Raw genomic sequence first — 25,702 nt, forward strand, 5'->3', positions numbered from 1 at the left:
ACAAAATAGAGAAGAGAAAAAAACAAGAACAAGAAATCCAGGACGACATGGCTTCACTGACAAAGTTTAGTGAACATTTAAAGAATTAACACCAATTCTTATCAAACTCCTACAAAATAGAACATTGAGGGAACACTTTGTAATTCATTCTATGAGACCAGCAATATCCAGATATCAAAGCCAGATTATGACGTACTGGAAATTCTATATAGAGTAATTGAGCAAGAGAGAAAATAAAATGCAACGGAAAATTCGAAAAGCATATCTAACATTATCTCCATTCACAGATGACACAGTCTTATAAATGGAAAATCCTAATGAACCCTCACGCACAAAACTAGATCTAATAAATGAATTCAGCAAATTGCAGGATACAAGCTTAACCCATGAAAAGCAGTTATAGTTCTACATACTAGCAATGAACGTGCATGAAGGAAATTAAAAACCGATTCTATTTACGACAGCATCAAAAACATCTCAACCAAGAACATTAGCCATGAAAAGGAATAAAGTATTGATCCATGCTACAAAATGGATGAACCTCAAAAAGAGTATGCTAGTGAAGGAAGCCCAGGCACCTGTTTTAGGATTCCATTTATATGAAATATCCTGATTAGCCAAATCCATAGAGACAGAAAGCAGATTAGATTGTTAGGGGCTGGGGGAGGGGAGAGTGGGGAGTGATTGCTTAGTGAATAATGGTCTCCCTTTGGAGGGATGAAATGTTTTGGAACTAGAAAGAAGTGATGCTTGTGTAATACTGTAAACGTACTCAATGCCACAGGAACGTATACTTTAAAATGATTAACTTTAGACTTTATAAATTTTATCACAATAAAAAATAATGTATGGGGGCGCCTGGGTGACTCAGCCGGTTAAGCGCCCGACTTCAGCTCAGGTCATGATCTCATGGTCCCTGAGTTCGAGCCCCACGTCGGGCTCTGTGCTGACAGCTCAGAGCCTGGAGCCTGCTTCAGATTCGGTGTCTCTCTCTCTGCCCCTCCCCGACTCATGCTGTCTCTCTCTCTTTTTCTTTCTCTCTCTCTCTCTCAAAAATAACTACGCATTAACAAAATTTAAAAAGTAATAATGTATGTAACACTGAAGGCATTGACATAATCACTGTCATCATCATCATTCCTATGGAAAACAATGTTAGCCAAATTCCACTTTACTTTAAAAAGCGTAGTTTATGAGAGGAAAGAAATAGACTAAAATGTAAGACTGTAGACATTTCGATTTGGATAATATGTTCTTGTCTTCTCTCTTTTCTCTTTCAGATTATGTCTGGCCACTACCTAGATATTTGTGCCCCGTCTGGATTTCTTTGGATGTTTTATTTTCAACAGCGTCCATCATGCACCTCTGCGCTATCTCGCTGGATCGGTATGTAGCAATACGTAATCCTATTGAGCATAGCCGTTTCAATTCGCGGACTAAGGCCATCATGAAGATTGCTATTGTTTGGGCAATTTCTATAGGTAAATAACTTTCTTGGCCATTAGAATTGCAGCGGCTATGCTCAATACTTTCGGATTATGTACTGTGAACAACGAACAGACGTCGACTGGTAACATTTGCGTTTAATCGGGATCCTATTTAAGAATTATTCTTAACCTATTTATCTGATATTTAGGTTAACAATAATGAAAGAAATGTCATGTATGCTAATATGTACATGTGAACTTTCTATTTATGCCGCTCAAGTATTTTATGCACCCGTATGCCAATGAATTCCTCAACACAGATGCAAAATCTTTTGAGACATTTAAAACGATTTGAAGATGACAGAGATATTTGGTCATCTAAATTTTTAAAATGTAGCATTTAAGTCTTGGAAAAGATCAATCTATCACAGAACATTAACCTTAATATTTTTATTCCTTCCTATCTTCTTAAGTGGCAAAATCAATAGTGTCACATGACTCTTCATGAAGGAAACATGTCTAAATTTATGCCATTAATTGACCTAAAATACACTATGTCGCTGTTTTTAAATATCTTCTTAGATTCTGGTTATACAATACGAAAAAAAAAATCCATTGTTTTTTTTTAAGGATTTGGGGGAGGTTGAAGTGAGAGAAATGATCATCTTATGGCTTATGATTGAGATATTCACAAATGCCTTAACAATGCTAATGTTCAAGTCACAAAACTTAACCAATTAGAATGTAAGGGCTTTTGCAATCTTCTTTTTTTACTTTTCCCTTTTGTTTCCCTCCTCTTCCAGTTGGAACTTACATTTAGTGTCTCATTAAATAATTCCTCCTCAAAGTTATGTTTCTATGAAAGGTTCTGGTAAAGTTCATAACACGATCAAGACATCCATACGGTCTTCACGGATATCATCTGAAGATTTTGACTCTGGGTTTATTGATAAAATAAATTTAAGTTTTAAGACTATTCTATTGCAGGTGAACACACACATGCATACCTTTGGATAAAAAGCAAGAAAACTTCTCCCAGATAAAAAGTGAATCCGTTTACACAATTTGACCTACATATTCAAGGGCTAGCAGATTTTTACTTCCTCCACTCCAAAGAGCTCATCTAAAAAGATGCCGGCTCTTCTGGTGCTTACAAAGGAAATGTACAACTATATTAACTGAGAGGATTAGGGGCATCAGCGTCTACTGACACGTGCATAATCTGCAATAATAGTTGTGTTAAAGAGAACAAAAAATATGGGAAAAATACTCTTAGCATTGAGAAGCTAATAAGATAGTGAGGGATCCAGAAAAAGACAGAAATCCAAGAAGAACAACTATGGCTTTTGAGTCACCATTGCCAGTGATGTATTTGCAAACCTGAAGATGTAACTCACAGGTGGAGAAGCAAATTTCACTGTCTCACAAGCAAAGAACATCCAAAGCAGGAATACAGAGCAGGCAAAGATCAACCCACTGGAGCTTATTTTTAGGATGCCAAAGGTCTCTACTCTAGAAATAAGGATGGGCCAGGCTTAAATCACCCTCGACATGGGTAACCAATAGAAATCTGAATCCTGAAAAGGGGGTTAAGATGTTTTCATATTTTTTCATGTTTCTACATTTTTTTAGTATAGCAAAAAAAAAAAAAAAACATTCTACACTTCACATGATTTCTTTTAATACTTTTCGGTTCCAGTGACTGGAATACAATGATAAACAGACACATGAAGAGAGAAGGCAACATGAATCAGCTACAACATAATAAAAGATGATACAAACGAACTCACAGACACTCAAGGTAATTACCACACATAGATTTTAAAGAACTATTTGTATTATGCATATGAAAATTACACGCTGAAATGAAATAGTTCAACAAGAAACTACAAACCATAAACAGGAACATTGAAGATTGGAGAAACAACCGGAAAATCTGGAGCTCAGGCATAACACAAAAACCTAACAACTCAAAGGCAGTTTAGACACAACTAAAAAAAAAGAGCATTACTGAAGGTAGATTGGAAGAAATTGTGATAAACGAAGCAAAAAGAATTGGAAGGATACAAAAGAGAGAAGAAAGACTAAGAATAGACATACAGTACAAAGTGAGAAGAGTTTTCCAAGGCGAGAAAAGAATTTTGCAAGGCAGAAAAGCAAGATTTGGAGAAATAATGGCTCTTGGAATTGAAGAAAGAAACTGATTCTCACGCTAAAAGAGCTCAACAGGTCTCAAGCAGAATGAATAAAAAGAAACCAACATTTAGACCCACCATAACACCATTGCAGGAAAAAAAAAGAAGAAAAAAATCAATTTTAAAGACAGAAAAATCAAGAGATCAACTTCAACGGAGCCCTGAGAAGATGGATGAATGCTTTGGCAACAGCAACAATGAAAGCTAGGTGTCAAAATGACAACGTCGATGAGCTGACAAAAAGTGAATCAGGAAACAAAGACAATGAAAATGGTAACTGTCGAACCACTGTGTTATACACCTGAAACGAATGTTACATTGTGTGTCAACTATACTCAAAAAAAATTTTTTTTTTAATTTTAACGTTTATTTATTTTTGAGACAGAGAGAGACAGAGCATGAACGGGGGAGGGTCAGAGAGAGGGAGACACAGAATCTGAAACAGGCTCCAGGCTCCGAGCCGTCAGCACAGAGCCCGACGCGGGGCTCGAACTCACGAACCGCGAGATCATGACCTGAGCCAAAGTTGGTCGCTCAACCGACTGAGCCACCCAGGCGCCCCTCAAAAAAAATTTTTTTAATGAATCCCTGAAGAAAAGAGCAAATAGTAAATGTGTGGTTAAATATGAGGAACATTAACTGTATGAAACAATAATAATTGTGACTTCCGAGGCTTAGAATATGTATGGAACTAAAATGCACAAAACAATAGCACATAAGTAAGAAAGGTTGAAAGTAAACTGTTTGCATTGTCCAGGAGAAAGGAAAAAAGGGGTTTTTAATATTAAGCTTTGATGAAGAAAGTATAATTTGTACATTCAAGGGTATTCACTAACAGAAAAGGAGTGTTTTCCAAATTTACAGAGGAATATTATAGAGTAATAAAGCAAATCCAATACAGGGCAATAAAAGAGAAAAAGTAACACACATCAGGTGGAAAAATATAAAACACGTACTAAGATGGCAGGATTGAAACCAAATATATCAGTAATTATATTAATTGTAAATGAACCAAATATTCTAAGATTGTCAGACAGGGTTTGAAAACAGAATCCACCTATGTGTTTATAAGAGGCATATATAAATCATAAGGAAAGTAAGAAATAGAAAAATGTATTCCACACAAACACTAACCAACAGAAAGACTGTGGAGCTATATTAATAATCTGACAGAATACACTTTTCACTAAAATAAAATATTTTAAAGAAAGAAGTTTATTTCGTAATGATAAAAGATTTAATTCATCTGAAAGACATAGCATAATGAACTTGTATGTGTATAATAATATGGCCTCGATATTACTAAATCAAAAAGGGACAGAACTGTAAGAACAGTAGACAAATCTACAATCATGGTGTGAAATTTTAACAAACCCTTTTCAATAATTGTATGAGAGCAATGAACAAAGCTGAATTCATTGAAAAGTGAAAAATACATATTCCCATCATTTAAACAAGAAATATTTATCAAAATTGACTGTATACTTTGCTGTAAATCAATTCTAAATATTTTTAAAAATTTTTTCAAGGTTTATTTTTTTTTTGAGAGAGAGAGAGAGAGAGAGAGAGAGAGCGACGGGCTGGGGAGGGGCAGAGAGAGAGGGAGAGAGAAATCCCAAGCACGCTCCATGCTCTCAGCACAGAGCCCGACGCGGGGCTTGAACGCACAAACCTGATCATGACCTGAGCCGAAACCGAGAGTTGGACACTTAACCAACTAAGTCACCCAGGTGCCCCTCAATAACGTTCAAAGTATTGGAACCATAAAGTGTATATTCTTTGGCAGAAATTCAAACGAAATAGAAATGTTTAACAAAAGATAACCAGAAAATCTCCATATATTTGGAAATTAAGAAATTCTTTTCCAACAAACGTTGACCCAATAGACTTAGAATCCATTGATAATTCTTCCCTAAGTCATTTGTCATTATATGATTATAAAATGATAATTTTCCTTATGATTCCCTCCCACTCTTTGTATTTATTTATTCATACTGGTAAACACTTTTGATTTCTTTTATAGCCAGTATAGCTTAAGTCATTACTATACTTAATTTTTTTGGTCCTCAAATTGTCCTGGACTCTTTTTTGAGAACTCCTTTTAACATGTACCATCAGATCTTACTTTCTGACATGAATTATGTCAGCTTCACCTTTTGCTTTCCATGCCCCAGTTCTGAAATCAGTCCTCTCAGACAAGGAACCCTTGGTCTTTTTAGTGGTCAATTGTTTTATAAAACAAGATATGGAACCCAGGTATGGTCATGACTATGAGGACATTATTGCTCTTAGATGTCTACGCCTTTCGTCCCCATCCAGTAACACAGGATTCTTCTGGTACTTTCCTAATTACTTATCAGTCCGCATATTTCTCACTGTGGGCTACGTGGTCCCCAAAAGCATCAATTTATTTATTTCTTAATTATATTTTTAAAAATTTTTAAGGTTTACTTATTTTTGAGAGAGAGAGCGAGACAGAGCACAAACGGGGAAGGGACAGAGAGAGAGGGAGACACAGAATCCAAAGCAGGCTCCAGGCTCTGAGCTGTCAGCACAGAGCCCAACACAGGGCCCGAACTCACGAACCACGAGATCATGACCTGAGCTGAAGTCAGACACTTAACCGACTGAGCCACCCAGGGACCCCATATTTATTTATATTTTTTAAATCCTACAATACAACAAATTCATTTCAGAATTTCTAGCCTCATACCAGTACAATAAATAAAACAAAATTTAAAAATTTTGCTACAATTATTTTTTTTTCTCTTTAGAATGTTTCCCACCAAGGGTCTGTAGTCAAAGCATTGTGTTCAGAATGCTTGGATTCGCTTGAATTTTTTTCTTTTGTGTGGTTCTTTTGTTACCAATTGTTTACAGTTCGGGATTTTTTGGTTTCGGTATACACTCAATATTGATTTACCTTGACTTTGTTTTTCAACAGGTAAAATCTTAATATCAGGTTCCATACCATACGCTTTCACTCATATGTGGAATTTAAGAAGAAAAACAAACAAGCAAAGGAAGAAAATTAAAGAGAGAGAGAGAATCAAAGCAAGAAATATATGTTTAGTTATAGAGAACAATCTGATGGTTACCAAAGGGTACGTGGGTAGGAAGTATAGGTTGAATAGGTGACAGAAATTAAGGAGTGCACTTGTGTGATGAGCACAGGGTGACATATGGAACTGTTTAATTCCTATATTGTATACCTGAAACTCATATAACGTTGTATGTTACCTAACTAGAATTAAAATAAAAATTTTAAAAATATATCATGTTCCAAAAGTCAAAACTACACAAATAATATAGTGACTTAGAGACATGTCACTCTCTCCTCTATCTCTTGGCTAACCCATTCACTCATTTCTCGAGTATATTTCTGGAGTTTATTTTTTCCAGAAACCACCCCACATATATTATTGTCCCTCTTTTCTTATATAAAAGACAAAATGCTACATACGTGTTAACGCGTCGATGTCCTTCACTCAGTAGTAGGTCCCGGAACCACTCTACATCAACTCATAGCAAGATGGTAGATGTAAAACCAAATATGAAAATGGCCAACACACTCCATTTAAAAGCCAGATTTCTTCTCTTTTTTAATACTGCACTGGTAGATATGTCATAATTTATTTATCCAATGCCCTGTGTAGTATGAGCATTTAAGGTTGTTTCTACTGTTTTGTAATTACCGATAATTCCACCAAAAATAACCATGTGCGTACCACTCACTCCCTCTCACCCCGTATGTGTTTCATGTTTTTGGAAATTTAACTTCAACAAAAATTCCTAGAAGGGGAGTTGATTTATCAAAAGGTAAAAGTATACATAACAATTAGTAAGGGGTTGAACCATTTTTTCATCCTTACCAGCCATGTAAGAGACCCTGTTTCCCCAAAGCCTTGCTAACAAAGTATATTTTCAAACTTTAAAAATTTTGCCAATCCAATAGGTGAGACATGTTAACTCCTTGTAGTTTTATTTTTAAAAAAATTTTTAATGTTTATTTATTTTTGAGAGAGAGACAATGTGAGTGGGGAGGGGCTGAGAGAGGGAGACACAGAATCTGAAAGAGGCTCCGAGCTTTCAGCAGAGAGCCCAACGCTGGGCTCGAATTCATGAACCGTAAGATCATGACCTGAGCTGAAGTCAGATGCTTAACCGACTGAGCCACCCAGGGGCCCCAACTCCTTGTAGTTTTAATTTGTATCTACTCTATGGTGAATGAAATTGAGCTTCTTATATGTTTGAGTGCCATTGCTAAATTATTTTTTTGCCAAGTGTATCTTTTGCTCATTTTCCTGTTTTTTTTTTATCTTTTTATCTCTTAATTTCAATAGCTCTTTAGACATCACAGATAAACATTTTGCATGTTATAAATGAAAATTTTTTTCTGTGTTTACTATTTGCTATAGTGTATGGTGCTTCTGCGATGCAGAATGATTTTTTTCCAGTTCCTTTTGCTAGTCAGACTTTATTTCTACATTTCTATGAGTCATTGTTAAAAATTCTTGCCCCTCGCTCAGGTTAGATAGTAAATCACGCTTATTTTCCTCATTTTTAACATTTAGATCTCTGACCCTTTTGGGGTTTGTTTTTGTACATGTTGAGATATGCATGCAATTTGATCTTTTTTCCCAATCATCATCCCGTTGTCTCATGCTGTTTATTTAAAAAGCTTATGTAGTCTGTAATTTGCAATGCCATCTTTATAGTATATTAAATTTTCTTCCCTATCTGGCCCTATTTCTGAAGTTTACATTGGCCCCCAGTAGTGTGTCCATTCGTGTACCAATTCCCCACTGTTTTAATTATGAAAATCTCATAATACATTTTGTCATCTGAAATGGTTCATCTTCACTCATGACTCTTAACCCTTTAGAGCTTGCCTAGACATTCTGGAATGTTTAATTTTCCATGTGAGCTTTAACATTAGCTTTCTTAGTTCCATTTTAAAATCCTGTTTGTATTTTGAGAGGGGTCTCTTTAACTGCATAAACTAACGGAGGAGGAAATTAACGGAATTGGAAAAACATACGTGCGCTCATCTATATATGAATTTCAATTATGGCTGTTCTGTCCTGTCCCTTAGACTTTACAGCCAAGCTTATGGTATTGTCAGTTTCATGTCTTCCCTGTCACCATTAATAGTTCATCATGTCAGAGTTACTTTTGTAGCTCTACCACTCTACTGAAGCTCTTCTCTGTAAGTTCATTAGCGACTTGCGAACTAACCCATCAGTTCTCCAACATTTTGGTCTCAAGGTCTCTTTACACACTTAAACACTATGGACGACCCCAATGAGCATTTGGTTAAGATGAGTTATATATATATATATATATCGATATTTACTGTCCTAGAATTTAAATTGAGGTCATTGCATTTATTTATTTGTTTAAAAGCCACAAAGGGTATGGAAACCAACGTGACAATAAATTTCATAATAAATAAATAAATAAATAAAAGCCACAAATGTATTGTATGCTCACACAAATAACATAGCTCTATGAAAAATAGCTTTAGTTTAAAAAAATGAAGTTAGTGAAGAGTGACATTGTCTTATACTTTTATTTTTTAATTTTTTATTGAAGCTTATTTTTATTTTGAGAGAGATAGAGAGCAAGCAGGGGGAAGGCAGAGAGAAAGGGAGAGAGAGGATCCCAAGCAGGCTCCACACTGTCAGCACAGACCCTGATGCGGGGCTCGAACTCACAAACTGTGAGATCATGACCTAAGCCAAAATCGAGTCAGATGCTTAACTGACTGAGCCACCCAGGCACCCCTATTGTCTTATACCTTTAAAAATCTCTTCATCGTGGGGCTCTTGGGTGGCTCAGTCTGTTGGGTGTCCGACTTTGGCTTTCTTCTGTGATATCAAGCATAGGTCATTTGGAAAATATTGGCTCCCTGACGTATGCAGATTTCCCAAATGTTAACATAGTATCAAAAAATCACATGCGTTAATAATCCTTACCAATCCTATCAGCAAAGTCTCTAAATATTGGAAAGATGTCAAACTCCCAGGGTGGGTACAAGTTTTCCAAAGTTCCAATATTCACTTGAAAGCTCAAATTTTATCATCAGCAGTAAACACCATCTGTCTTCTTCCTTGACATGACGAGTTCGACTCCTCCATTTTTGAGAAAATATCTGCCAAATACCCAAGTATCGATAATGCTAGTGTGTCTGGCACTCATTTTTTCCAGTAAAAATGTTATTTCATGAGACAAGTGTCTAGTTCATCCTCCAAGTCTATTGACTGAATGAATGCTTTTCCTCAAAGTCACCACCTGATATCAGCATGCAGCACAAATGCCCCATGTAGGGGCACCCGGGTGGCTCAGTTGGTTAAGCATCCGACTTCAGTTCAGGTCATGATCTCCTGGTCCGAGAGTTCGAGCCCCGTGTCGGGCTCTGTGCTGACGGCTCGGAGCCTGGAGCCTGCTTCAGATTCTGTGTCTCCCCCTCTCTCTGCCCCTCCCCTGCTCACACTTTGTCTATCTCTCTCTCTCTCAAAAATAAACATTAGGAGGGGCGCCTGGGTGGCTCAATCGGCTGAGCATCCAGCTCTCAGGTTTCAGCTCAGGTCATGACATCATGATTCGATGCCCCATGTGGGGCTCTGCACTGACAACACAGAGCCTGTTTGGGATTCTCTCTCTCTCAAAAAAAAAAAAAAAAAAAAAAAAAAACCAACTTAAAAAATGTGAACACAATAAAAACAGCAAATAGCACGTTAAGATGATTATAAAAATAGTTTTGATTTCATCATACCACTGAAAGACTCTTAGAGATACCCAGGGACCCATGGATCACAATTTAAAGCTGTGTTTTTTGGAGTGCCTGGGTGGCTCAGTTGATTAAGCGTCTGACTCCTGATTTGGGCTCAGGTCATGATCTCATGGTTCATGAGTTTAAGCCCCATATCAGACTCTGCACTGACAATGCAGAGCCTGCTTGGAATTCTCTCTCTCTCCCTCTCTTACTCTCCCTCTCCATGCCCAGCCCCAACTCATGATTTCTTTTTCCAAAGAAATAAAACAAAAAAATCTAAAAAGAACTGTGTTTCCCACTTTAGCTCCCTCTGTGGCATTTGAAACTGTTGACGATGCTTTCCTCATAATTCTCTCTTCTTCTGCGTGCTATGATATCATTTTTCTTGGGTTCTCTTCACTCTTATCTTTCTGTCTATTCTTATTTATTTTTTTCATTCTCTGCTTTGCAAACTACAGTCTTCCCCAAGATTCTATTTTTTCTGGTTGCTTATACAGTTTTCCTGGTTTACTTCATCCACAAGAAAAAACCCTAAAATCTATCTACTGATGAGTCTCAAGTAAACATTTCTAATTCTATCCAGATTATATCCAGCTTTCTAGCTTAAGATGTATAGGGATATAGAGATGAATGTCGTACGTATATCTCACATACCATTTCGCCTCGTTGCACTCATCACCTTCCCACATTTCTGTTTAGTCTTCCTCCTACATTGTTGTTTCTCGAGTGAACACCAACGGCATCTCCCATTTACCCAAAAAGGAACCTGGGAATCGTTTTAGAATTCTTCTCTTTCTCCCCATAGCAAATCAACACAACCTGTCCTTAATATTCCTTAATATTTCACCTTAATATTTTCACATTCCAGTCTCTCCATTTCCTCATTTGCTTTCTTTTTTTTTTTTTTTTTAATTTTTTTTCCCACGTTTTTATTTATTTTTGGGACAGAGAGAGACAGAGCATGAACGGGGGAGGGGCAGAGAAAGAGGGAGACACAGAATCGGAAACAGGCTCCAGGCTCTGAGCCATCAGCCCAGAGCCCGACGCGGGGCTCGAACTCACGGAGCGCGAGATCGTGACCTGGCTGAAGTCGGACGCTTAACCGACTGCGCCACCCAGGCGCCCCATCATTTGCTTTCTTAATTTAAGCCTTCATTGTTAATCATTTACACATCCACACCTCCTTCTCTCCTATCTCTGGGAAAGGAATGGTTCTCACCATACCCACGACACATCTGCACTTCTTTAAGTGAGCCAGGTACACCCATGACAACAAGAACCAAATTCTTCTCCAAATCTCCACGTTCAATTTCTCAGAGAATTCCTTCAAACATTGCTTTTTAATCTTTTTTCTCTGTGCCTTCTTTCCTTGCTGCCTTGATTTGTTTTAAACCATCTTGGTTTTTGCACGTTGACGTCTTTGGCCAGGGCCATTTTCCGTTGCTATGCAAAATTCTCTACCATATTAGTGGTTTGGTTACTTTGATACCTACTAAAGTACTACATTCATGATTTTTGTCCATCTTCATGACTACTTAGTAGCCATGGTTCACAAATCAGCCCATGCCCTCAGACTATCTCCTCTATCTCATCTTTCAACAGCTTAGATATCATTTTCACCTTAGGGCAGTGGTATTAACCTATGTCTGTGAATAAAATTCATGGTATCTATAAACTTTAAACCTTTTTAAAAATTTTAAGTGGGACATATACAGGGAAGTACACAAATCTCCAGTATAGAGTTTGATGAATTTTTACAGATCTATACACTACTATAATGAACACACAGGAAAAGATATAGAATATTCCAAATATCCAGAGGACTGCCTATTGCCCCCTTTTTGTAATCTCCAGTGGGTAACCAATATTCTGACTTCTATAACCACACACTGGCTTTGCCTGTTTGGAACATCATATAAATGGAAACACATAATATGCAATCTATCACCTACTCTTTTGAGTCTGATTTCTTTCAATCAATATTGGGTCTGTATGATCCATCCATGTTAGCGCATTTATCAGTAGTTGGTTCTTTTTCATTGTCACAGTGTTTCATTGTACAAATGTTTAAAAAATGGATTTACTGGGGCGCCTGGGTGGCGCAGTGGGTTAAGCGTCTGACTTCAGCCAGGTCACGATCTTGCGGTCCAGGAGTTCAAGCCCCGCGTCAGGCTCTGGGCTGATGGCTCAGAGCCTGGAACCTGTTTCCAATTCTGTGTCTCCCTCTCTCTCTGCCCCTCCCCCGTTCATGCTCTGTCTCTCTCTGTCCCAAAAATAAATAAACGTTGAAAAAAAATTTTTTTTAAATAAAAAAAATAAAAAAATAAACGGATTTACCTTGTTAATGTTGATGAACACTTGGTGTGTTTCTAGTGTTCGGCTACTATAAATAAAGTTGCAAAACACCTGAGTGCCCGTGTTTTTTTGTGGATAAAAACACTCATTTCTGTTGTTCTTTTACCCAAAAGAGAAATCAAAGATTTTTCCAGACTGGTTGTATCCATTCACAAAACCATCCATAACCTAAGAGACAAGAGAAACGTAATAATGTAAGAAATGCAAGAAAAAGAATAACTTTTTTTTGTCAAAAATTAGTATTGTCAGTCTTAATTGGGGGGGCCAAAGCACATTTCCTATTTGGGCCAGGTAGTAAATATCTTAGAATTTGTGGGCCATATATGATCTCTGTTGCATAAAAATTTAAAAACCTTTTAAAAATGTAAAATAATTCTTGGTCAACATAAATATAAGCTGTAGGCCAGAATGGCCCATGCGTCAAAGTTTGCCAAACTCAGGTCCTAATAATTAAATGTGTTCTGGTAAGTATGTAGTGATAATCTTGTTTTAGTATTTATTTTTATATCTCTAATGACTTATAATGTTGAATACTTTTTCTTATCTTTCTTAATGCATTTGGATGTCTTCCTTTACATCCTTTGTGATGTCTCTTTTCTACCCATTTGCCTATTTTCAATATAATTGTCTTTTAAAAATTGACTTCTAGAGGTATTTTTTACATTCTAGATGAGTCTTTTGCCAAATATATATATTCAGAATATTTTCTCCCAGTCTGTCCCTAGCCTTTTACTCTTTTAATGATGTTTGCTTTGTTAGTGTTTACTTTAATGGTCAGAGATTTTTATGTCCAGGCTAAGAAAACTTTCTATCCAAAGTTCAAGAAGATAAACGTCTCTGTTTTTGGTTTTCCTTTGTGTTTTCTTTTTTTTTAATTTAAATTTTAATTAGTCAATATACGGTGCAATATTGATTTCAGGGGTAGCAGAATTCACTGATTCATCATTTACATATAATACCCAATGTGATTCATCTTTGTTTTTTAACAGTTTGGTGATATTAGCTTTCACATTAATATTCATTAGCCATCTCAACGTACTTCTTTTTTTTTTAATTAATTAAGTTTCAAGTTAGTTAACATATAGTGTAGTATTGGTTTCAGGAGTAGAATTTAGTGATTCATCACTTACGTATGATACCCAGTGTCCATCCCAACAAGTGCCCTCTTTAATGTCTATCACCCATTTAGCCCATCCCCTCCCTCCGTGAACTCTGTTTGTTCTCTGTATTTAAGAGTCTCTTATGGTTTGCCTCCCTCTCTGTTTTTATCTTATTTTAGTTTTCCTTCCTTTCTCCATGTTCATCCGTTTTGTTTCTTAAATTCCACATATGAGTGAAATCATATGATATTTGCCTTTCTCCAATTGACTTATTTTGCTTAGCATTAATACACTCTGGTTCCATCCATGTTGTTGTAAATGGCAAGATTTCATTCTCTTTGATCACTGAGTAATCTTCCAGTGTATGTATATATATACTACATCGTCTTTATCCACTACTGGGCTATCTGTTCTGTTCTATTGGTCCAGTAGTCTGTCCTTGTACCAGTATTATAATGTCTTCATTACTGTAGCTTCATAATAAGTCTTGATATCTAGTGGATAAGTCCTTCAACTGTGCTCTTTGTCCTAACTGTCCAGGCTATTCTAAGGCTTTTTCATTTTCATATAAAATTTAAATTACTTTGTCAGTCTTCCAAAGAAAACATACTGTTGGTTAAGTCAGTATTACATTGAATCTATTAACCAGATAAGAATTGAAGTTTTAAAAATATTCTGGCTTCCTATCCCTGTATGTACATATATAGCAATACCTTTGACTTTTTGTGTATTTACTCTGTATCAAGATAGCTACCCAAATTATCTAGCATTTCTAAGGGTTTATTAACAGATTCATTGGAATTTTGTACATATCCAGTAATTTTTTTTTTTCAACGGTTATTTATTTTTGGGACAGAGGGAGACAGAGCATGAACGGGGGAGGGGCAGAGAGGGAGACACAGAATCAGAAACAGACTCCAGGCTCTGAGCCATCAGCCCAGAGCCCGACGCGGGGCTCGAACTCACGGACCGCGAGATCGTGACCTGGCTGAAGTCGGACGCTTAACTGACTGCGCCACCCAGGCGCCCCTATATCCAGTAATTTTATGATGACAAATTTATTCGTTTCTTCTCTTAATATATTCTTTTATTGTTCTTGCTTCATTGCACTGATAAAACTTGGAAAATAATGTTTTCTAGCAGAAAAGGAGGCTATGGACACCTTTTCCTTTTTCTTCAGTGGAATAGTGGAAAAGTGTTCAATAATTCAACATTAAGAGTGATGTTTGTTAGTTGTAGATTTTGCGAAACACCTCTCATCAGGTTAAGGAAATTCCCTTTTATTCTATATTTGCTGAGACTTTCTTCTTAAACAGGTGTGAATTTCATGAACTCCTTTTTCTGCACCTATTGGCTTCATTATACAAATTCTTCCTTTCTCTTGTTAGCATGGTAAATTATATAAACTTTTGAATTGTAGTTGATCTTGCATTTCTAGAATAAATCCCGCTTGGTAATGGGGTCTTTCTTTTTTCTATTATCATTGAATTCTTTTTGATGATACTTTAGTTACGGTTTTTGCATCTATTCTCATTTCAAATTTAAAATTGTAAGGAAACCAATTTGATGATAAATTATATTTTTCAAAAATAAATAAATAAAATTGTATACAGTGTGAAGTAAGAGATAAGATCATTTTTATGCACATGATTATTAATACTTCTGGTACAATTTATTGAAAAGATCATCTTTATAACATTTCACTTGTATCACCTATGTCAAAAGTCAACTGGCCTTATATGTTTTGGTCTATTTATGGACTGTCTATTCTGCTCAAGTGATCAATATGTCTATATTTATGTCAGTTTCACAGGGTGTTAGTAATGCAGCTATAGTAAATATCGAAATTTTATAGTTTGAGTTCTCTCATTTTGCTCTTTTTCAAAACTGTTCAGGCTATTCTGGGTCCTTTGAATTTCCATATAAACCATAGAACTGCCTGGTAAATTTTTACAAAAATGTCCAAATGGAATTTGGGTTGAGATTGTGTTAAATCTATGAATCAATTTGAGGACAATTGACATGTCATCAATGTTGAGTAATCTGATCCCTGAACATGGCATATTTCATGTCACTTAACATTGTTTTGTGGCTCACATCCTTGCACATATTTTTAATTTTCTTTAAATTCTTATCCCTCTTATTTTCAAAATTTCAGTATCTAATTTTTTGTTCTTATTACACAGAACTACAATTGATTTTATACTACAAAATGACTTGTTTAATATTTCTAGCAGTTGTTTGTGTATTTATTTGTCGAATTTTTGCATGAACTGGCACTTCCAGTACGACGTTAAATAGAATGAACGATAAAGGCAGACAAACTTGCTTCTTTCTTTTCCTGGGGAAAAGATCTTCAGTTATTCACAATTAAGTACAATGGTAGCTATAGTTTTTAGTTTATTTGCCTGCTGTTTCTTTATTTGGGTGGATGAACTTTATCAGGTTGAGGAAGTTCCCATCCATTCCTATTTGTTGAGAGTTGTTATCATAAATAGATGCTGAACTTTAAATTTTTCTTTTCAATTTACGAGGTGATCATATGATTTTTCTTCTTTAAGCTTTTGACATGAAAAATTATATCATCTGCATTTTGAATGCAAACGAATCTTTTATTCCTAGAATAGCGCTATTGGATCACGATTCCTTAACTGTTTATTGGTGGTTTCTGTTTAAAACTTATGCATCTATGTTCATGAAGGACTTTGGTCTACAATTTTTGTGCTATGTATTTATCAAATTTTAGAATCAAGGGAATGCTGGCCTCCTGAAATGGGTTAGGAAGCACTATTTCTTCTTTCATTTTTTGGAAGAATTTAGAATTAGAATGATAGGTAGAATGCTAATACTCACACTGAAATCATTTAGGTCTGGAGTTTTAACTAAGGGGAGACTTTGAATTGGGATACCAATTTCTTTAAAAGATACATAGCTATTTACGTTTTCTATAACTTCTAGTGTGAGATTGGCAAGTTGGTTGTCATTTAAAGATCTTGTCCATTTCATCCAAGTTGTCAAATATGTTGGCTGTAAGTTTTTCACATATTATTCTCTCTTAAGATGTATGGAATCTCCAGTGCATTCCCCTATTTCATTTCTGATATTTGTAGTTTATATCTTCTCTGCTTTTCCTGATCAAACAGACCGGATTTTTTTTTTATCTACTCTAGAAATTTTTTTATGCCATCGATTTATTTCTATATATTTCAGTGATGTGTATTTCATCTTCAGTATTTGCATTCTTCTGCTTTACTTTGGGTTTAATTTGCTATTCACTGTCTAGTTTTTTGAGGCCAAAGCACGGGTCATTGATTTAAGACTTTTCTTCTTTTTTGTTTTTAAGGTTTTCTAGTTTTGTTTATTTTTGAGAGCAAGAGACAGAGCATGAGCAGGGGAGGGGCAAAGAGAGAGCAAGACACAGAATCTGAAACAGGCTCCAGGCTCTGAGCTGTCAGCACAGAGCTCAACGCAGGGCTCAAACTCAGGGACCACGAGATCATGACCTGAGCCTTAGTTGGACACCCAACCGACTAAGCCACACAGGTGCTCCAAGACTTTTCTTTACTAATATAAATATTCAAAGCAGTGAATTTCCCTGTAGGCACCACTTTAGCTTCATTCCATACAATTTGAGATGGCCTGTCTTCATTTTCATTCATTTAAAGCTACTTTATAATTTCTCCTGTGATTTCTCTTTTAAACCATGAGTTACTCAGAAATGTACTTTTTTAAAAATTTTTTTTTAACATTTATTCATTTTTGAGAGACAGAGAGAGACAGAGCATGAGCGGGGAAGGGACAGAGAGAGAGGGAGACACAGAATCTGAAGCAGGCTCTGTAATGCCTGAAGTTCCAAAACCTCCCACAAAAGACCACCAGAGTCCTAAGTCAAAGCCAAGCGGCAAGGGTCGTTTATTGCAGGTTCGAACCTGGACCTCTGCGCACTCGTTGCCGGTGACGCTAAGAGGCCTCGATCAGGGTTGGTACAGCGTTTTTATAGACAGAGACAAATAGCACAGGGGAGGTTTCAAATTATGAGGGGCCTGATTAGTTGATTTTAAAGTAAGGACATTTGTTGTTCTCTGATTGGGCGTCCTTTGTCTGTCCTTTGGCGGGAAGGCTTTGTCTGTTACTTGTGGCGGGAGGAAAAAAGGGGGAAGGGGGTAGGTGAGGAATGTGCTAAGCAAGCAGGTTTACAGAAGCGAGAAATGCCGGTTAGTTTATGGACAATCACTCATTCCATTACATATCAGACTACATTTAGGAAGGTTTACAACCCATTCTACTACACAGCGGGTTACATTCAGGAAAGGTCTCACAATGCTCGTAGCAAACAGCAAGCAAAACAGACTTCTCAGCAATTGTATTTCTTATCAAAGATCCATAATAAGCAGAAAAGAGAACCTAGCTTTAAACTAAGGTAGGGCTGTCATTTGGATTGTTCCTTTCAGCTCCAGGCACTGAGCTGTCTGCACAGAGCCCGACGCGGGGCTCGAACTCACTAACTGCAAGATCATGACCTGAGCTGGAGTCGGACGCTCAACCGACTGAGCCACCCAGGTGCCCCAGAAATGTACTCTTCAGTTTCCAAAAATTTGAGGACTTTCTTTATATACTCCTCTTATCCATTTTAATTTAATGAAATCACCACAAAATGTATTTTATACTATTTAATTCATAAAAATAATTGATCATTATTAAGGTGAAGAATATGGTCTACATTTCTAAATGTCTTAAGTGCCCTTGGGAAAAAAAATGTATTCTGCTATTTGGGAATGGATGATTACCTACGTATTAATAGCATATGTTGGTTGAAAGTGTTCAAGTGTTCTTTATTTTTTTTTTTTCTGTTTGTTCCATGAGTTACTGATTGAGGGATGTTGAATTCTCTGACTATATTGGTAGATATTTCTATTTCTACTTTCAGCTCTATCAGTTTCACTCAATTCATTTTTACCCTATATCATTTAGGTGCACAGTTAGAATGCGTGTGAACTTTTGACAAATTGAAAGAGTATAACATTCACATAAATTCATCAGCTCTCTTTTCTTAGTGTTAGCGTGATAAAACTTTTCCCATGCCTTACTTTCCCGTACTTGAGATATAATGCACATATATTTACACCTCCAAAGTGTAAAATTCAGAAGTTATCATTTTTTCCAGGTTTATTGGCATATAATTTCCTTATACCATTGTGTAAGTTTAATGTGTACAATGTGATGATTTGATATATGTATGTATATTGAAATGATTACCATAAGAAGTTAGTCAACACATCCATCACCTCACAATTACCTTGTGTGTGTGCGCGTGTGTGTGTTGAGAATATTTAAGATCTACTTTCTTAGTAGCTTTCAGGTATACAGTAAATATTGTGAACTATAGTCATCAAGGTACACAGTAGATCCCCAGAACTTACTTATTTTACAACGGGAAGTTTGTACCCTTTGACCAGCGTCTCCCCATTTCCTCCACTCCCCGGTCCCTGGCAACCACCAGTGTACTTTTTGTTTCTATGTGTTTGGCTGTTTCAGATACCACATATAAGTGAGATAGATCCTACAGTATTTGTCTTTCTCTGTATGGCTTATTTTACTTAGCATAATGCCCTCAAGATTCATACACGTTATTGCGAATGGCAGGATTTCCATCCTTTTTGTGGTTGAATAGTACTTGCGCGCGCGCGCGTGCGTGCGTGCGTGTGTGTGTGTGTGTGTGTGTTTCCGGAGAGGATCTTAATTCTTTTGAATATATACCCAGAAGTGGGATTGCTGAATCATATGTTGTTTCTATTTTTTTTTTCATTGTTAAAAACTCCATGCTGTTTTCTATAAGGGCTTTACCAATTTACATTCCTACCAATGATGAAGTTTTTTGGGGTGACAGTGGGGAGTGGGGTTCATGGGGTCCGGAGCCAAGGACCAAAAAAGAAGTCTTGAAGACGTCTTTGGTGCAAAAAGGTGATTTTATTGAAGCAGGAGGACAGGACCCAAGGGCAGGAAGACTGATTATATACTATGGAGTTGGGGGAGGTAAAGTCCAGGGGAAGTTTCCAGTGAGATTTTCATATGCTAAAGAAGGCTCCCAGGATCCTGGAGGCCTAGCTATTGTCAGGCTAAGGTTGTTTTTCCCTCTAGCAAAGCATTAATTAGCATTAAGACTGTAAGGAGTTTCTGAAGAAACGTTTTACTCTGCCAGCCTCAAGTATTTGTCAATAGGCTGCAGGTTATAAGGAAATTTAGTTTCATCTGCCATTTCCTTCTGCCTTTGTTTCTCACATCACTATGGAGGGGTGATGGAAACTTAGGTCCCGCAGGACTATGATCCCTATCAGTTAACCCTTTGTTTTTCCCTTTCCCTTTGTTCTTCGGCCGCCAGGAGTGCCACCTGGGGGATGGGGGGAGTGTTTGCAGCCTGTCAGCCTGCCTTATGCTCCCTCATCACCAACAGTGCACCAAGGATCCCCCTTTTCTCCACATCTTCAGCAACACTTGTCTTTTTTATTTTTTATAATAGTCATTCTAACAGGTACGAGGTGATATCTCATTGCGGTTTTGATGTGCATTTCCCTGATGGTTAGTGATGTTGATCACCTTTTTATGTACTTGTTGGCCATTTATAGGTCTTCTTTGGGAAAATACCTATTCAGGCTTTTTGACCATCTGAAAATTTTTTTAAATAAACTTTTTATTTTAAGATCATTGTAGATTCACATGCAGTTCTAAGAAATAAGACAGATTCTTCTGTATACTTTTTTTTTTTTTTCAGATTTTCAGCATGGTAACCTCTTCCTTTACCCATTTTTTAATTGGGTTACTTGTTTCCTTGCTATTGAACCATACGGATTCCTTACATATTTGAGATGTTAAACCCCATAGCAGATACATGGTTTACAAATATTTCCTCCCACTCCTTTGGTTGCCCTTTCACTCTTTGATTGTTTCTTTTGCTGTGAAAGAGCTTTTCAGTTTGATGTTGTCCTACTTGTTATTGTTTTTATCGTTTGTGCTTTTGGTGTCACATCCAAAAAAATCTTGGCCAAGACTGAAGTCAAGGGGCTATTTCCTTGTTTGTTTGTTTCTTTTTTCTGTAAGACTCTGTTGCTTTTAGGTCTTACATTTAAGTCTTTAATCCAGTTCAAGTTAATTTTTGTGAGTGGTATAAGATTAAGGTACAATTTCACTCTTCTGCATGTGAATATCTAGTTTTCTCAGTACCACTTCTTGAAGAGACTATCCTTTCCCCCATTGAGTATTCTTGACTCCCATGTCAAATATAAGTTGGCCATATAGGCATGGGTTTATTTCTGGGCTTTTGATTATGTTCTCTTGGTCTATCTGTCTGTTTTTATGCCAGTGCCATAATAGTTTGAATACAATAGCTTTGTAGTATGGTTTAAAATCAGGAAGCATGATGCCTTCAGCTTTGTTCTTTCTCAAGATTACTTTGGCTATTTGGGGTCTTTTCTGATGCCATAAAGATTTTAGGGTTGTCTTTTCTATTCTTGTGAAAGGTGCCATTCCGATTTTGATAAGACTTTCATAGAATCTAAAGATGGTTTGGGGTCGCATGGGCATTTTAACAGTATTAATTCTTCCAATCCATGAACATAGATATTTTTCCATTTGCTTCTGCCTTCTTCAATTTCTTTCACCAGAGTCTTATAGATTTCAGTGCATAATCTTTCACCAACTTAGTTAAATTTATTCGTATTTTATCATTTTTGATACTACTGTAAATGAGATTTTTTCTCTTTATTTCTTCTTCAAATAATTTGTAATGTATAAAGATGCAATTGATTTCTGTATGTTGATTTTTGTATCCTGAAACTTCATCAGTTTAATTAGTTCTAATAGTTTTTTGGTGTAATCTTTAGAATTTTTGATATATATAATCATGTCAGCTATAACAGTCAGTTTTACTTCTTCCTTTTAGATTTGGATTCCTTTTATTTATTTTTCCTGCCTAAATGCTCTGGCTAGGGCATTCCGTAGTATATTGAGTAAGAGTAGTGAAAGTGTGTCATGTTTCTGTTCTTAGAGGAAAAGCTTTCAGTCTTTCACCATTGAGTATGTTAGTTGTGGGCTTGTTATGTACGGTCTTTATTATGTTAAGACGCATTCCTTCTATGCACAAGTTGTTGAGAGTTTTTATCATGAAAGAATGTTGAATTTTGTGAAAGGCTTTTTCTGCATCTCTTGAGATAATTGTATGATTTCTATCTTTCGTCCTATTAATGTGGTGTAATATACTAATTTGCATATGCCAAACTATTTTTGCATCCTCAGGATAAAGCCCATATGATCAGGTGTATGTTCCTTTTATTGTGCTGTTGAATTTAGTTTGCTAGTATTTTATTGAAGATTTTTGCATCTATATTCATCAAGGCTATTGGCTTATAGTTTTCTTTTTCTATAGTGCCTTTATCTGGCTTTGGTATCAGGGTAATGCTAGCCTCATAACGTAAGTTTGAGAATGTTCCTTCTTTTTCAAGTTTTTGGAATATTTGAAAAAGATTGGCCTTAATTCTTTAAACATTTTGTAGAATTCACCAGTGAAACCATCTGGTCCTGGGTTTCCCCTTTTTGGGAAGTTTGGGTTTTCATTTGTTTGTTTGTTCCTTTGTTTCCTGCTTCAATCTCCTTATTCATTATTGGACTGTTCAAAATTTTCTGTTCCTTCATGATTCATCTTGGGAGGTTGTATGTGTCTAAGAATTTATCCATATCTTCTAGATTATCTAATTTGTTGGCACATAGTTGCATATAGTAGTCTCTTATGATCCTTTGTATTTCCTCGGTATTAGTTGTAATTTCTCTTCTTTCATTTATAATTTTGTTGAAGGTTTTTAATATATTCACAACGTTGTGTAAGCATCACCACTGCCCGGTTCCAGAATATTTTCGTTACCCAAGGATAAACCACTTACTGATTTGAAGTTACAATTCAATCCTTCTCCCCTTGACCCCAAGCAAACAATAATCTACTTTGTGTCTGTATGATTTTGCATATTCTGAACATTTCATATAAAGAAAACCATACACTATGATCTTTTGTGCATGACTTCTTCCGAATAGCATCATATTGTCAGAGATTACCCATGTTTTAGCACTTAATAGCACTTCCTTTATTTTTACGGCTGAGTAATTTTCCATTGTATGGAATTACCACAATTTATTCATTCTTCTGGTGATGGGCATTTTGACTGCTTCCAGTCCTTTTATTATTATGGATAATCCTCTGAACACTCATATGAAAGTTTTTGTATATACATATATTTTCAATTCTCACAGCTATATCCTAGGAATAGAATTCCTACATTACATGGTAACTCTACGTTTAATTTATTTAGGAACTCTCAAGCTATTTCCCAATGCATCATTTTAAATCCCCACCAACTGTGTAGAAGACTTTCAATTTCTTCGCATCCTCGCCAACACTTGTTATTGTCTATGTGTAATTATTCTCATCCTAGTGTATGTTAAGTGGTATCTTATTGTGGTTTCAATTTGTATTTTCCTAATGGCTAATGATATTGAATGTACTTTACTATTTATATTGGCCAAATGTATGTTTCCTTTGGGGAAATGTATATTTAGATATTTTACTAAATTTTAATTGGGCTTTATTTTAACTATGAAGTTGCAGAAGTTCCTTATATATCCTAAATAAAAGACATTTTCTTTATGATTTATGCTTTTAGTATCACATTTAAAGAGTTTTTTTTCTTGCCTGGAGCCATGAAGATTTACTGCTATATTTTCATCTAAGGCTTTTATAGTTTTAGCCCTTACATTTAGATCTTTTACTCATTTTAAGTTCATTTTTATAAATATTGTGGGGTAAGAGTCTAGTTGCATTCTTTGTGAGTGGATATACAACTGTCCCAGCACCCTTTGTTAAAAAGACTACTTCTGGGGCGCCTGGGTGGCGCAGTCGGTTAAGCGTCCGACTTCAGCCAGGTCACGATCTCGCGGTCCGGGAGTTCGAGCCCCGCGTCGGGCTCTGGGCTGATGGCTCAGAGCCTGGAGCCTGTTTCCGATTCTGTGTCTCCCTCTCTCTCTGCCCCTCCCCCGTTCATGCTCTGTCTCTCTCTGTCTCAAAAATAAATAAACGTTGAAAAAAAAAATTAAAAAAAAAAAAAAAAGACTACTTCTTTCCCATTGAACCACCTAGTCACCTTGTCAAACATAATTAGCAAAACATAACAGGTTGTTGTTGGACTCTCAATTCTATTCCATTGATCTACAAAACTCTCCTTATTTTAGTACCACACAGTCTTAATGACTGTAGCTTTGCAGCATGTTTTGAAATGTGGTGGGGCGCCTGGGTGAAGTAGTCGGTTAAGCGTCCGACTTCAGCCAGGTCACGATCTCGCGGTCCGTGAGTTCGAGCCCCGCGTCGGGCTCTGGGCTGATGGCTCAGAGCCTGGAGCCCGTTTCCGATTCTGTGTCTCCCTCTCTCTCTGCCCCTCCCCCGTTCATGCTCTGTCTCTCTCAGTCCCCAAAAAAATAAATAAACGTTGAAAAAAAATGCTTAGCAGGTAATAACCTATAAAAAAAAAAAAAAAAAGAAATGAAATGTGGAAATGTGAGTGCTCCAACTCTATTCTTTTTCATTATTCTTTTATTTTTTATTAAGTTTTGAAAATTAAAACCCAATTTTTTTTTCTTTAGCATTTATTTATTCTTGAGAGCCAGAGAGACACAAAGTGTGAGCAGGGGAGGAGCAGAGAGAGAGGGAGACACAGAACCTGAAGCAGGCTCCAGGCCCTGAGCTGTCGGCACAGAGCCTGACGTGGGGCGCGAACTCACAGACTGTGAGATCATGACCTGAGCTGCAGTCAGTCTCTTAACCAACTGAGCCACCCAGGAGCCCCAAGTTTTTTCAATTTTAATTCTAGTATAGTTAACATATAGTGTTATATTACTTTTGGTGTACATTATAGTGATTTAATAATTCTATACATCATGAATCACTGCTCATCATAAGTGTACTCTTAATCTTCTTCATCTATTTCACCCATCTCCCCTCACCCACCTCCTCTCTGATATGCTTTATTTAAAAATTTTTTTAAGGTTTATTTATTTTTGAGACAGAGAGCGAGCAAGGGAGGGGCAGAGAGGGAAAGAGAAAGAGAGACACAGAACCCGAAGCAGGCTCCAGGCTCTGAGCTGTCAGCACAGAGCCCGACCCCGGGGCTCGAACTCACGGACCACGAGATCATGACCTGAGCCAAAATCTGATGCCCAACTGAGCCACCCAGGTGCCCCTGATATGCTTTATTTTAAATGAGTACTCTCAGTTAATGTTATTTTTTTCAATAAGAATATTTTTTTTACTTGAAGTATACTTCAGAATACATGGTTCTAAAAGATACATGTAGAACATTCCATCCAAAAAAAAATAGACTACACATTTTCATCAAGTGCACACAGAAGAATCCCCTGGTTAAATCGCATAAAAAGAGAACAAATATTTAAGAAATTATTTAACAAATTTTTAACAAATATTTATCAAATTTAAGTAGACTGAAATCATATCAAGTATCGTTTCCAACCACAATTGGTACAAAACTAAAGATCAGTAATAAAATAAAGCTGGAAAATCTACAATGTAAATATTAAATATTTAATATGTAAATACCAAACAACATACTCCTACACAAGCAATGGGCCAAATAAGAAATCAAATGGCAAATCAAAACATCTCTCAAAACAAAAGAAAAAGAAAACACAGCATTCTAAAACCTATAGGATGAAACAAAAGCAGATGTTAGAGCAAAATTTATGCTAGAAATGCTTGTATTAAAAAAAATTCAAATAAATAACTTCACATTATGCCAC

The 25,702-nt window shown here is 36.5% G+C and overlaps 1 protein-coding gene across 2 annotated transcripts in view; it reads left to right on the top strand.

Moving 5' to 3' along the window:
• HTR2C (5-hydroxytryptamine receptor 2C) overlaps nucleotides 1–25,702 on the top strand; it is a 289,469-nt gene that overhangs the window by 224,926 nt on the left and 38,841 nt on the right. Inside the window, exon 5 of one of the 2 annotated variants that reach the window (XM_045471406.1) lies at nucleotides 1,281–1,481. In XM_045471406.1, coding sequence (XP_045327362.1) covers nucleotides 1,281–1,481 — 201 coding nt within the window. The remainder of the gene's footprint in view (nucleotides 1–1,280; nucleotides 1,482–25,702) is intronic. The other variant, XM_045471407.1, reaches the window with a different exon arrangement.

This window comes from Leopardus geoffroyi, chromosome X (genome assembly GCF_018350155.1).
Source record: "Leopardus geoffroyi isolate Oge1 chromosome X, O.geoffroyi_Oge1_pat1.0, whole genome shotgun sequence".
NCBI lineage: Eukaryota > Metazoa > Chordata > Mammalia > Carnivora > Felidae > Leopardus > Leopardus geoffroyi.